Source organism: Rosa rugosa, chromosome 3 (assembly GCF_958449725.1).
Source record: "Rosa rugosa chromosome 3, drRosRugo1.1, whole genome shotgun sequence".
In the NCBI taxonomy this organism is placed as follows: domain Eukaryota; kingdom Viridiplantae; phylum Streptophyta; class Magnoliopsida; order Rosales; family Rosaceae; genus Rosa; species Rosa rugosa.
Window position 1 is genome coordinate 7,419,340 of NC_084822.1, and position 15,210 is coordinate 7,434,549.

A 15,210-nucleotide genomic window follows, 5' to 3' on the forward strand; every position below is an offset into this window, starting at 1 on the left:
TATCCTTGACTCAACTGGCTCGGAATATCATAGTTGGGTCACGGATGTTGAGAATCATCTCACTTCAAAAGGGATCCTACCCGTAATTCAGGCACCAAATCCAGATCTCTTATTCGAGCGTACGGCTACGAATAATGCCACCGCCCTTATTTTGATAAGGCGCCACATGGATAAATCACTCTGATTGGAGTACATGGAAATCAAGGATGCTAGAGAATTATGGGTTGCGCTAGAAGAGCGTTTTGGTAATGTAAAGGATACCCTCCTCCCTGACTTGAAAGTTCAATGGAACAATCTACGATTTGCTGACTTCAAGTCTGTAGCTGAATATAATTCAGAAGTTCTTCGCCTCAAGACCATGTTGGGGTTCTGTGGACAACCTGTCACAGAGCAAGAACTAATTGAGAAAACTCTCTCCACCTTCCCCGTCGCAGCTATTTTGCTATCAAAGCAATACCGAACTGAATTCAATACTGGACGGCTCACGAGGTTCATCAGCTAATTAATATTATGTCTGTAGCTGAAAAGCATGATAATATCCTCGTGAAAAATTATAATTCAAGGCCCATCGGAACTAAGAGCGTTCATGAGGCAAATTATAATAATGCACCCAAAGGAGGGCGCAAGGAGCGGAACCCTAAGAATCAGGGACACAACGGACGTTCTTTGGTCCATATAACCGCCCTACAAAGGAAGGTACTCGTCAAAATGAAGGACGATCACGTGGCAATACATGGCAACGTGGGAGAGGAGGCCGTGGGGCTCCAGGACGTGGAGGAGCCACCCAAGGCCGTGGGAATGGCGCCAACTCCTATAAGGGACGCCACCCAAGTGCAAACAATGCACCTCAATTAAAGGGAGGAAATCACAATGACATGTGTCATCGATGTGGATCTAGTGAGCATTGGTTCAAACAATGCAAAGCAAGCAAACAATTAGCTGCGCATTACAAGGCATTTAGAGACTTCAGAGAGCATGAAGCCAATCTTGCCGAAAATATACAAGAAGAAGATGGTGATGATGCCAACGTCAATCTCACCATAGCGGACTTCAAATCTGACAAAGAATTGCACAAGGATGCTGCAGATTTTGATTAGTATAGTCCCTTATTTTTCCAAGAATTATGTAATGGCTATTATGCCTTAAATCAATAAAATGACTTATTGTATTAACTTTTTCCCTCTAGGCGTACTCAAGAGTACTTGTGATGTCTAGGCAAGGTTTGATCTGAGAGAACGGTTTTAAAAGTGAGCAACGCTCCACCAAAATCTCGCCTTACCTTACCTGGTCACAACTAAATTGAAATTACCGAACGGATTGAGTGACTACGATTTGTCTACAGTTTGATTTTTATATTGGATTAGATTTTGGTCAAGAAACTTTGATGTAATCATTGGCTATTTTAATAAAGTTTTCGATTTGTTCTATACAATGTCTTGGACATATTTTTAATTCGAACTTTATTATTTTTCAGTATGTTTCCTGGAGAGCTGGAATGCCTCGTGGATAGTGCAACTACACATACTATCCTTCGAAATAGACAGCTATTTCTATGGATAACACCATCTCGATCTTCCGTGACTACGATGGCTGGATCATCTCGATTGATCCATAGTCGAGGACCAGCCCAATTTATGTTGCCAAATGGCACGAGTTTAAATGTCACCGAAGCTCTTTATGCTCCTAGGGCAGGAAGAACCCTATTAAGCTTCAAAGATATAAGAGCCAATGGTTTTCATGTGGAAACACATTGTGAGAATGGACAAGAGTTCCTTTGCATCACCTCTAATGACTACGGACATAAACGAGTCTTAGAGAAACTTATGTGTCGCTCTAGTGGGTTGTACGCAACCACTATTCGAGTCATTGAATCCAACCATGTCATGTGAGATGATTTATGGGATTCCGACACATATAGGCTTTGGCACGACCGTTTGGGACACCCAGGTCGTGACATGATGATCCGTATATTAAAGACTTCACACGGACATCCCTTTTTCAGAACGAAAGGAAGTAAAACTCGAAATTTGGATCAAGGAGGAGCACCTGCGCCTCACGGCGCCTTCCCCCTTCAAGTCCGGCCACCACTAGCCGGCGCCGCCATCCCCCTGCGGCTCAAGGGTGGCTTTGACGCCCCCTCTGCTCCTCTGACTCGAATTTCTACTTCTAAAGTCCATTGTGACTTCATGGCTCAACCAAAATCCTCATTGGTTGTTTCTAAAGCCCATCATTCGTTCTACAAAGCCTGCTCTTTAGCAAAGTTAGGATCGAGACCATCCTATGCAAAGGACACCAAAGAAAATATACCATTCTTGCAAAGAATCCAAGGTGATATTTGTGGACCTATTCAACCATCATGCGGACCATTTCGATATTTTATGGTATTGGTTGATGCATCGACATGCTGGTCACATGTCATGCTATTGTCCACAAGGAACGCTGCATTTGCTAAACTCCTAGCACAAATAATTAAGTTAAGGGCTCACCACCCTGATCATCCTATTAAGTCTATAAGATTAGACAATGCTGGAGAGTTTACATCAAAGACTTTTGATGATTATTGCATGTCCATTGGGATTGATGTTGAACATCCCGTTCCTCATGTTCACACCCAAAATGGTCTCGCAGAAGCCGCCATTAAACGACTACAAATGGTCGCTAGGGCATTGGTAATGCGCACCAATCTCCCTATTTGTGCTTGGGGCTATGCAATATTGCATGCAGCTGTGCTTATTCGTCTGAGGCCCACTGCCACTCAACCCTTCTCTGCGTCCCAGATGGTTACTGGGTATGAGCCTAATGTCTCACACTTACGCATATTTGGGTGTGCAGTTTATGTGCCAATTGCGCCACCACAGCGCACCAAAATGGGTCCTCAAAGACGATTAGGCATTTATGTTGGATATGATTCTCCAACGATTATCCGCTACATAGAACCCTTGACAGGCGATCTCTTTACCGCTAGATTTGCGGATTGTCACTTCGATGAGACAGTCTTCCCGTCGTTAGGGGGAGATAAGAACATCAATGTTCAACAGGAACGACAGGAATTGTCGTGGTCTGTCCCCACTCTGTCTCATCTTGATCCCCGAACCACACAGTCCGAAATTGAAGTGCGGAGAATCCTCGATCTTCAGAACGTAGCAGAATCGATGCCTGATGTGTTTTCTGATATCGCTAAAATGACGAGATCACACATACCTGCTGCAAACGTGCCTGCAAGGATTGATGTCCCTAAAAGTAGAGGACATGACGCCAACTCAAGAATGCATGAGCATGGCGCCAACGTCCCATCTCTCAATGATGGTGACGTTATGGCTAGGCCCACGGCTCCCGCCAGGAAGCGCGGGAGGCCCATAGGTTCGATGGATTCTCACCCAAGAAAGAAAGCGAGTTTGGCACAAAATAATCCATTAATCATCGATATAAATAATCCATCTCATGAGAATATTCCGGATTATGGTTATGTCCAAGAGACATCATTGGGGGACGCTCCAATGTCAGAACCAACTCCAGAGAATAGAGAGATCTCCATAAATTACACTAGTGTACATGAGATGATGGATAGAAATTCTATGGCGATTGATGATGCATTTGCATATCATATTGCGAAATGGATTATAGAATATGATGATATCGAACCTCGCTCTGTTGAAGAATGTCAACGAAGAGCAGATTGGCCTAAATGGAAAGATGAGATCCAGGTTGAATTGGATTCACTAACAAAGAGACAGGTATTTGGGCCTGTAACGCAGACACCCCCAAGTGTAAAGCCTGTTGGCCATAAATGGGTCTTTGTTAGAAAGCGTAATGAGAAAAATGAGGTGGTAAGATATAAAGCCCGCCTTGTGGCGCAAGGTTTCTCACAACGCCCTGGAATCGACTACGAGGAGACATATTCTCCCGTAATGGACGTTATAACGTTCCGCTACCTTGTCAGTTTGGTAGTTTCCGAAAAACTTGACATGCAGCTTATGGATGTGGTTACAGCATATCTCTATGGGGATCTAGATTCAGAGATATATATGAAGGTTCCAGATGGACTTCAATTACCCAAATCAAGTGGCTCTAAACCACGGAGCGCGTTTTCAATAAGATTAAAACGCTCACTATATGGATTAAAACAATCTGGACGGATGTGGTATAACCGTCTAAGTGACTACTTGATTGGTAAGGGATATATTAACAATGAAATATGCCCATGCGTGTTCATTAAAAGAACAAGTTCCGGATTTGCAATCGTAGCAGTTTATGTCGATGACATGAACCTAATTGGAACTCTAGATGAGTTAAAGGAAACTGCTAATTACTTGAAATCCGAATTTGAGATGAAAGATCTTGGGAAAACACGGTTTTGTCTCGGTTTAGAACTCGAGCACCGTAGTGATGGGATTTTGATCCATCAGTCTGCATATACTCAGAAAATTCTAAGGCGCTTTAATGAAGATAAAGCGAAGCCTGCGAGTACTCCCATGATCAGCCGTAGTCTTGAGCCCGGAAAAGATCCGTTTCGTCCAAGGGATGAGGACGAAGAACCCTTAGAGGCCGAAGTGCCCTATTTAAGTGCAATAGGCGCATTATTGTACTTAGCTCAATGCACAAGACCGGATATCTCATTCGCAGTGAACTTGTTAGCTCGACACAGCTCTGCGCCAACACGCCGCCATTGGATTGGTGTAAAGACCATCTTTCGATACCTAAGAGGTACGATTGATATGGGCCTATTCTATCCCTACAGAGAGAAAAGGAATGACGGAAAATTGGGATCGGACCCCAAAAGGCAAAACGCCCCCGTCCATGGAATGGCCGCCGGCCATGTTGCCGCCGCCGCTCATGGTGACCGGCGTCCTCCTATCTCCCTCCATCAAAACGACAATGATGTCTTGATGGGTTTTGCTGATGCAGGGTACCTCTCTGACCCTCACAAAGGTCGCTCCCAAACAGGTTATGTCTTTACCATGGGAAGCACTGCGATATCTTGGAGGTCTACGAAACAGACCCTTGTTGCTACTTCCTCAAATCATGCAGAGATTATTGCTCTACATGAAGCTGTACGTGAATGTGTATGGCTAAGGTCTGTAATTCGACACATTCAAGGAAGTTGTGGTTTGAAGTCTACCACAGATGAACCTACATGCATTTATGAGGATAATGCAGCTTGTATTGAACAAATGAAGTTAGGTTTCATCAAGGGCGACAACACCAAGCATATATCGCCTAAGTTCTTTTATAATCAGCAACAACAATCACTTCTAAAGATTGAAGTGAATCAAATCCGATCAGAGGATAATGTAGCGGACTTATTCACTAAGTCGTTACCTAAATCCACCTTCGAGAAACATGTGAAGAGTATCGGATTAAGAAGGTTATCCGAACTCCCATGATTGTAGCAATCAGGGGGAGATTTCGACATCAGGGGGAGTCACTCAGTCTCGAAGGATCAAGGACGTGTTGCACTCTTTTCTCCTCCTCGAGTTCATTTTTATCCCACAGGGTTTTTCACTTGAGCAAGGTTTTTAACGAGGCAACGGATGAAGCGTCACCACCAAGTTTGAGCGGCACAAGGGGGAGTGTTGAAGGATATTGACACTTAGTGTGCCTAGTCAAACTAGGATAAGTTCTATAGTTGTAATAGGAGAGGTTTCCTACTCCAAGTTAGATAAGGAATCCTTGTACTCTTAGATTATGCACTTTGTAATCCCTATATATAGGGCTCCTATTCTCTATAATGAAATACATCTCTCTCTACAATTCTCTCTCAAATACCAATATACTTAAACATGTTGCTCCATTCCTAACAATTTAAGTTTGTGAATTCCTTTAATTGTTTGTCTTGTAATAGTAATAGTAGTTATCGGATATATTATTTGAAATATAAAGATGTTGTGACCATGTAATCATCATTGTCATCCAATTTTCCCTTTTATATGTTTGTTAATCGAGTTTTTACTCTGGTTGGCAGGATTCTCTTGATAACTTTCAGAATCAAAATGAGGCAGAGCCCTTAGCTGGTCCCTTCACAAAGTATATTGGAGACAAATATATTTCTTATCATGCTTCGCCAATATGTTTTGAGAAATATTATAGAGAGTACATGATAGCCTCACTACCTCGTTTGAGAATTTTAGATAACTTGCCAATTAGAAAGATTGATCAGGAAACTGCTAGGATGACATTTTCAGAATATTTTGAGCATGTACCATATCAAAGAAAGCATAAAGAAAATGTCATTAGTGTGTTACAAAAGCGTGAAATAAGATCAAGTCAAAATCATGTACAAAGTCCTGGGAAAAAAGTATCGAATCTCTATGGAAAGTCTCAATGCTTCTATACCAGGTCTCTTTCTGCTGCCAAGCTGGGATCTTGTGCTTGGCCATTCTTGAACCCGCTTTCTTTTTCAGGCAGTACTCTGGTAGGTGAAAGTAAGAGCTTTCGTCCTAGGTAGTTTGAGTATCATCCATCCAACTCCAGCCTTATGGTCTTTGGAACATTAGATGGTGAAATAGTTGCAGTCAACCATGAGAATGGGAAAATTGTCAGTTATATCCCATCACTAGGAGCAATGAATAGTGTGCTGGCATGGGACTCTGTTGGCTCAAGAAGTATCCCTCTAAGGTATCTACTTATTTCATGGAATGTAGTGTCCATTGATTCTAGTCATGGTTCATTATAATTATCTGGATTTCACTCTTAAATTCTTATTCTCCTTGCATGGAACTCTATCGAGCAGAAATTTGTTCAAAATAAAGTTACATGGCATAATAGCTTTTAACAGCATGCATTGCAACTGAAGGGAGTATGCAGCATAGGATTCATCATGATAGGATATGTTTATAGGTGTACTTTCTAAATGAATTTTCTTTTACTAAAGAACTAACTTGTACAACATTGCCTGATAGTAGCTACAGATAAAAATACAACATAGGATATTGGTACTTTGGAGCATGGATATCATGACAGGATGGGTCCATGATGCTCCTAATTTGAGAGCTTCTATCACTATTATGTCCTTTCCGATTGTTATGTAGAAATTAAGTATGTTCGGAAGCAATTCGTAGGTGGAAGCCGTGGAATCCTTTGGCATCTCAGATAGTGCCTTCAATATTTAAATGTGAAAATTTCTTCAGGCGAAAATATATGTTGAAATTGCTATTCAAATGCAGAGAGTTCTGTTGACACTCAAAATTTGTTATCATCGTGTTACTTTATGGTGACTGCCAGCTAATAGCTGGTTCAGATAATGGCTCATATGCGATCAATGGAAACAGGCATATGTGGTGGTGCCGGGTCTGTCTCCTTTGACGAGTTTGACCAGTTGACATCTGTTCATGTTAATTCCACGGATGAGCTATTTCTTGCTAGTGGATACTCGAGAGACGTTGCCTTATATGACATTAGTAGTGGAAAGCGCTTACAGGTGTTTACTAATATGCATCGGGAGCATATTAATGTAATTAATTAAGTTTGCAAACCATTCCCCTTCTGTTTTCGCCACTTCTTCATTCGATCAGGATGTCAAGATGTGGGACCTAAGACAGAAACCAATAAGTCCTGATGATCACTATCTTCTTGTCTCAGCTGGTGATAACGAGGTCATTTCTATCTTTAGTTCATGAAATTTATGAGATAAGGTCAACAATATGTTCCCATATGACTAAGAACCTCTTCTACTGGGCGCTATGATGCTATTAAAGAGTGTTGTGTCCGTTGGTGTTGGTCTAGACTCTAGATATAAGATACCTGATTAAGAACCAAACTTTGTGAGACTGGTTACCACTGATGCTCTCAGGGGTTAAAACTTATAACGGTACAAAATAAAAAGTGCAAAATGCAGCATTTTTTGTTTTTATTTGGATAAATTTATTAGTTTTTGTTTTTCTTTCTCTATTTATTTATTTATTATTATTTTTTTATGATCCACATTCCAAAAGGAGATGCGCAGTTATTGCGGTACCTCAAGTTTGGATTCAACTTGATTTAGCTGCTAAGGTCTCTAGCTACCATATGTTTTGTTACCCTTAATGCAAGTTGTAGATGGCTGCATATATAGGAGGCAATAACTGTCTTGCCGCCTTAAGTTTTGTGCGAGGAGATTAAATGATAGAGAGTATGTGACGTAGTCTCTGATAGGTCCTTCAAAATTTGTTTAATGTTCTTTCTTTTTGCTATATCTCATTTAATGATATTATTTAAATGGTAAATAGTGCAACTTTACTAGATGTCCTTCCAGAAATTTTAGCATACTTTGAGATGCACTTGTTGATGATGTCAGGTTAGGCAACTTCTCGCAGTTGATGGGAGACTTCACTTGAATTTTGAGATAGCCTCTACAGGAAGTTCTCAGAACTACACTCGATCCTATTACATGAATGGAAGAGATTATATCATCAGTGGGAGTTGTGATGAACATGTTGTCCGCATATGCTGTGCTCAAACAGGGAGACGCCTGAGGGATATATCTTTGGAGGTACAGCTACCTAGTTTATATGTATATGCCTACTTTTAAGTACAATGAAACATGGTTTGATTGTCAAATATAGGCTTATTATGCTACTAGAGTAGGATTACTATCTGATGTTAAAATATCTACTGTTGTTGGGTCACTTTGGATCTGGGTGAAGTTTCAAGTTGATATTTTCATCCTACCTGCCCCATGAAATGGGACTTCATTTTTTCTATTATAAGAGTATATTGTACAACTCCTCCTTGCACCTTTGTCTCACGTGCGAGCACAAGTGCACATCACAATGTCCTCTCAGGATGTTCAATTAAATCTGATTTTGCACTACCCTTTTCTTATTATGTGGTACAAGGTTTAGGGGAGGGGGAAATAATTTTTGGAGTCGATGTCAAATTGTCGATAGTAAGTAATGTGGCACAACCTTTTAGACAAAAGATATATATGTGCCAAATTAGGAGATAAAAGAAAGAAAAAATATAATGAAATCTATTGGTTTAACACTTTAACTTGAGAGTCTTGATACTGAAAAAGAACAAAGAACAAAATTCCCGAGGGGGAAAGATAAAGGATGATAAGAAGTAAGCTCATCATTCTGAATGTAGTAGTATTTTGCTGTTCTTATGCAGGGAGGAGGAAGATCTAGGAGTTCTATGTTTGTTCAATCTTTGAGGGGTGATCCTTTCAGAGTGAGTTTCTCTATACGACTGGCCTTTACAATGTATTTGTGTTGTATGTCACAATTATAATTCGACAACTTATAAAGAAGAAAACTGTTACATGCCTCACTCACCTCAGAAGTGGTTCGATGCACGTGATTGTTTCTCCATTATCAACTAACATATCTCTGATATGCATATATGTCCTTATTTCCCAGGAATTCAACATGAGTATCTTGGCAGCCCATATGCGTCCAAGATCGAAGTCTGAAATTATCAAGGTAGGACTTATGCTTCTTCGTTTCTGTTGTTAAAAGTCATGTAACGTGAGACACTCATGTATCCTAATTGCAATGTTGCAGGTCAATCTGCTAGCATCTAGAGATTATGCCAAGGAACACTTTGATGGTCAGCAGGCTTGCCCAACCAATAGGATGGAAGGTTGATGTATGTACCTAATTTGCAATATGTGTATACATGTATGTAGGTGCGTAACTACGAATGTATACAACCCTCGTCTTAGACAAGAAACATGCAAAATAGAAAACATAGGTCATTTAACAGTCAGTTGCTTAGTGATGAGAATTCTTTTAGTTCTGATTGTGTATATGAACAAACCATTTGTAACAGTTATTTCAGTCAATGAAATAGTTATTTCAGTCAATGAAAACCTTCCCAGAAAGCTTGAGTCTGATTTGTTTGTATCAGCTATGTTCTGGACCTCCCTGAGGTTGATAAGTAAAAATATTCTCGTGGCAGGGAAATCAATACAAACAGTACAGTACATTTTCATTCCCTTGCTCAAAGGTGAGATATATATATATATATATATATATATATATATATATATATATATATATATATATATATATATCTCTCTCTCTCTCTCTCTCTCTGTGATGCATTTTGCTAAGCTACTTGATCTAATTTGTGACATATGCTTAGTAATTTTTATTTTTTTTGGTGAACTTTACACATTCATTATCTGGCATATAAAAGAGTACTAAACATTTGTCTAGGGAAGGGGTTTGGCTGCTTGGGATAACATTCTAATGTTTAGCTGCTTCTTGATCTAGGGAAGGGTTTAGCTGCTTCTTGATCTAACATTTTAGCTGACATATGCTTATATGCTTCTTGATCTAGGGAAGGGTTTAAAAGAGTACTAAACATATGTCTAGGGAAGGGTTTAGCTGCTTCTTGGTCTAACATTTTAACTGACAGATGTTTATATGCTTCTGGATCTAGGGAAGGGTTTACTGGTTGTGACATTTTTTATGTCTGATCAACCAATGGGGTTTAGGATTTAGGATTCAGCTTAAGGCCACTTCACATATACTACCAAAACCAAGAAGCTACTAGTACCTTAACCTAACCTCCTTGAAACTCTTCAGAAACCGCGTGGACCTGATCCACCTTTCATTGTCTCCACCGACTCAAAAAATTGTGCCTAAAGTTCAGTACTTCCAGCTGTGCTTTCCTAACATTCATAATTCATTATTTACCAGCTCAGCTGCTCATGTACATAAATGCGTGGCAATGTAAAATTCAGGTCTGCTGATAATTTACTTGCAGTTAATGAGGTAGGACATCCCCTTAGTTACGAAAGTCTAACCACCCTCACTATTTAAACCCCCTCCACTTGAGGTTTCCTCCACACTCCCTCAACCACACTTCTCAACTGTGACCTGTTCTTAGTTTCAAGGTGAAGATGAAGATCTCCTTCCCAGTTCTTGTCTGTTTTCTTCTTCTTAGCTTCTCTCTGATGGAGCCAGCCTTTGCTGCTACCTCCAGTAAGCTGCATTTTCTTTTTTACTAGCTCAGTGTTTTGATAAATTGTTGAAATTTAAGCTAATTGTTCATTTCCTTGATGGGGTTGTGTAAGATTTTTCGGATACTGATTGGGGTTCTAACTATGTGCACATTATCACTAATGCATTTGAAGACAACTTTTCAGTTCCTAAGTGGGTTTGTTTGGTTTACTCTGTTATTGTTGGATACTGATGAGGGTTTATCTTTTTTTGGGGGATGATTGTGAACCAGCATACTGCAGCAACAAGTGTTCGACTCGGTGCGCAGTAGCAGGAGTTCAAGATCGATGCCTCAAGTACTGTGGGATATGCTGTGAAGAGTGCAAGTGTGTTCCTTCTGGGACTTATGGCAACAAGCATGAGTGCCCTTGCTACAGGGACAAGAAGAACAAGAAGGGGAAGCCCAAGTGCCCCTGAAACTTGATCAAGAGGGTCTCAGATCAGCTGCTCAAAACTGATCTGCATCTACTGTCTACTACTCTATTAGTCAATTATAAATAATTTTAGAATGAGTAAAAGAGTGTGTGTCAGTGCCCTTGGTGTTATAAAATAGGATCTGTCATGTTTAATGAGAGTAATCTAGTGTACTTAGGAGTTGATTAGTACTCTTTGATGATCAATGTCCAATTGGTGTTGGGTTTGTGTAAAATGATGAATAAGAATGGTTTTCTTAAGTTTACAAAGGGTTTTGGAGCCCTGTTGGTCTCATATTGTATCAAATCTTTGATTTTAAAAATATCTATCTATGTTTGATATAAATGATGAAAAAAGTATTAGTTTGATATAAACAGTACTAAGACGTTCTGAATTTGATTTAACAATTCATTTCCGAATCATCTTGAATATGTAATTAGTAAGTTAAAGTGTAGTAGGTTTTGGCAGACATGAATGCTAGGTAGTGTTGGTGTAGGGAATCGTAAATTGCCTGGTCCTTCTTCTGATCTAGACCGACTAGATCCCTGTGTCACTGAACTGTGCAACTGCAAGTGTCAACATAAACCCACACTACTGTTGGTGTAGCTTTAACTACTTGCTTTACTTCGGTGTGCTTCAAACATGTTTATAGGGAAGCAAATTTTGTAGCAGATGCTATAGCAAATTTGGGGCATCGTGATGTAATGACTTCTACTTGGACCAATAGGGTCCCTCCGGAGGCCTCAAAAGCCTTATTATTTGACACTGTAAACTGTGGATGCCCTAGAGGCTTCCATTTTTAATTATAGTCCTTTAGTATCAAAAAAAAAAAACATAAACCCAAAACCTTAAATTCAAATATATTATTTAAGGTTGTTTATTGACCAGCAGAAGAAAAATATTAAATTCTGGTGAAGCACATCATGTGCTTAAACAGTTACACCACATTGCATATGGCACTGTTTTGGAATCATCTCTAAATTGAAATTAATAGTATATTATCTAAGTTTCAAAATTTTAATTTCGTGTGGAGGTTGATCATTGTTTATTAAATGTGTGGAGTAAATCGTGTAGCCTTAAATACTGGGTCTTTCATACCTACCTAATCTTCTAAAGCTTTTCCCTCATCTTTCAGTGGGGTTTTATTTAGGGCAAGTCATTTAAATCTAGTTGAAACTGAACTGACCGAGTTTGATTTAAATTGTACCTACTGGTGGTGAAAAAATCGAGAGACCAACTTTTTGTGTTTGGTAAACCGAACCAAATCAAGCTTAATCAGTTTGGTCTCAATTTAATATCTGATAAATCAATGGTTTGGTAATCGAATAGTAGCCTCAATATTGAACAAGATCATCCTTAGACTAATAATAGTAAAAGGAATAATATAACATAATGATTTTTATTTTTAGCTGGGATGGATCAGTAAATGAGACTTACTGCATGTAGGATTGTAAATCGGCTCGATACAGTTTGAGTATGATTTTTGTTCAGTATTAAGCTTGATAGGAAAATCGAGTTGAGCTAGGACTCTACTCACTCTAGTATATAGTTATATATGACTTGTGAACAACTCGTATATCTTATAAGAACCAATTGATATTAAACCATCACCTTAATATCTACCCAAGTTCATCACCTTGATATTCGACTCGTATTGAACTTAGGTTGCCATATACCCCCCCCCAATAGGCCCAAAACAACACTTTTAAGACCCAAAACAACAAAACGACACCTATTGACGTCGCTTTGTAGCATAAGGTTAGAGAGAAATCAGAACTCCCTCTCCTTCTCTCTCAAATCCCATTTCCTTCATTTGAATCCAAAACCTTCTGCAAATCCATTACAATGGCGAACCGAGCCGTCCAAGAGGTACAACCTTCTCTTTCTCTCTCTCTCTCTCTCTCTCTCTCTCTCTCTCTCTTCCTCATCGTTCATATACATACAATTGGAATTGAAATTTTTTTTGTCCATGATTGGTTTTGTAGATAATCGAGCAGCAAGTGCTGACGGTGGCGAAGGCGGTGGAGGAAAAGCTTGACGAGGAGATCGCAGCCCTAGATCGGGTCGACGACGACGATCTGGAGGTGCTCAGAGAGCGGAGGCTCCAGCAGATGAAGAAGATGGCCGAGAAGCGCAGCCGTTGGATCTCCCTTGGCCACGGCGACTACACCGAGATCCCTTCCGAGAAGGACTTCTTCTCAGCCGTCAAGGCCAGTGACCGCGTCGTCTGCCACTTTTACCGCGAAAATTGGCCCTGCAAGGTTTCATTTTTTTCTCAATTTTACCCCAAATTTTCGTAACTTTAAAGTTTTGATTTTTGTCAAGTGTTATATGGTATAATTGTTGGAATGTGATTGAGAATGAATCGTTATAGTGGAAATGTTGGGGTTTCTTCAGTTGCTATGTTGAAATTTTTAATTTTGATTAGAGGAGTGAAGGCCTAGTGATGTTTACAGTGGGAAAAATAAATTGGGTGATAGGTTTTTTGGGGCACAAGTACTTGGCCAATAAGTATAGCTGTAAGGTCTTGGAGAAGGAATGTATTGGAGAATGGGGTGGGAAGCATGAGACTTTAGTGTATGAATGCTTAATTGGAATTGTAGATGACTTCTTAGGAGACCCAGTTAGGATATTGAGAGATATGATCAAATGATTGATAAGACACTAGCGGGTTAAGTGAGTTATAAAATTTTAATATCCCAAGTTATGGCATTGACAGTTTTCATGGGTCATCTTTGGAAGTGGGTTCTGTTTAGGGTTTGTTGATTGAAATGTAACAGCTATAGAGACTGCACACTTTGTAAATGAGTTGGTTTGGAATATCAAGGAGCTTTAGTTATAAAGATTATCAGGGTAACTGATAATAGGGTGTTACTCCTAAGATGTTTTCTGGGCCTTGGATGGCTAGTGGTTACCTTGAGTATGTACCATTTATGGTAATGCTTTTTCCCAAACTGCAGAATTGTGGAGTTCTAAACACTCTGGTCCAGCTGTTGGAATGGAAGTGTTCAGTAAATGACTTTGTGTATTACTTATGACGTCAACTCAAAAGTTAGGACAAACAACTCATGTTTACAGTTTATTTTCAGGTTGTGGACAAGCACTTGAGCATATTGGCAAAGCAACACATAGAGACACGTTTTATGAAGATCAATGCTGAGAAAAGTCCATTCTTAGCGGAGAAGCTCAAGATTGTTGTTCTTCCAACCCTTGCCCTTATTAAGAATGCCAAAGTGGATGATTATGTGGTAAGTTATAGGAAGGACTTGCGCAGTACATACTGATTTGATTGTTTGCTATCTTAACTTAATGCTACAATTCTCATCGTGCAATAGGTTGGATTTGATGAGCTGGGTGGGAAAGACGACTTCAGCACAGAAGAACTAGAGGAGAGGTTGGCTAGAGCTCAAGTCATATTTTTTGAAGGTGAAGCATCTTTAAAGTCCAGTGCGAAAACCAGCAGGAGTGTCCGGCAAAGCAGCAAGGATGACTCATCAGATTCAGAGTAAAACCCTAGCTATCATATCAGAGTATAACCATAGGTATCCAATTTGTTTATTTCGGAAATTGGAGCAGGTTATGCTTCATATAAATGATCAGATGTATTGCTGCCTGTACTTGTATGATATCCTTGAAACTTGAGATCATCCTCTGGATGCTATTACATTAGTTTTGGTGCTTGTATTGAGAAAAGGTTTGGGAGGTTCCTCATTGGGTAGTGAAATTATGAAATCATATCATGATTTCTTTCGTAATGTTGTGATGTGTTTCTGCTTTTTGTTAAAATGTCTCAACAGTTGTGATGGGCATGGAGTTGACATGATTATCAAAATGAAGATGAATTCGTTTGAAATTAATTTCCAAGCCTTTT

At 39.7% G+C, this 15,210-nt stretch overlaps 1 protein-coding gene and 1 pseudogene across 1 annotated transcript; both read left to right on the plus strand.

Moving 5' to 3' along the window:
* LOC133737128 (protein DWD HYPERSENSITIVE TO UV-B 1-like) overlaps positions 1-9,774 on the plus strand; it is a 14,959-nt pseudogene extending 5,185 nt beyond the window's left edge.
* A 3,272-nt stretch (positions 9,775-13,046) lies between these two features.
* On the plus strand, positions 13,047-15,094 carry LOC133737005 (thioredoxin domain-containing protein 9 homolog). Its single transcript, XM_062164636.1, has 4 exons — positions 13,047-13,208; positions 13,325-13,600; positions 14,429-14,587; positions 14,675-15,094. Exons 1-4 carry the CDS (start codon positions 13,185-13,187, stop codon positions 14,846-14,848), a joined length of 633 nt encoding a protein of 210 aa, XP_062020620.1. The 5' UTR covers positions 13,047-13,184; the 3' UTR covers positions 14,849-15,094.
* The last annotated feature ends 116 nt before the right edge of the window (positions 15,095-15,210 follow it).

What these genes read in the sequence shown, in the direction of transcription:
- LOC133737005 (XM_062164636.1), top strand. Translation starts at nt 13,185, where the DNA reads ATGGCGAACCGAGCCGTCCAAGAG. An exon ending in GCGAAAATTGGCCCTGCAAG is followed by an intron (nt 13,601 to 14,428) that starts GTTTCATTTTTT and finishes GTTTATTTTCAG; the next exon opens with GTTGTGGACAAGCACTTGAG. An exon ending in CCAAAGTGGATGATTATGTG is followed by an intron (nt 14,588 to 14,674) that starts GTAAGTTATAGG and finishes ATCGTGCAATAG; the next exon opens with GTTGGATTTGATGAGCTGGG.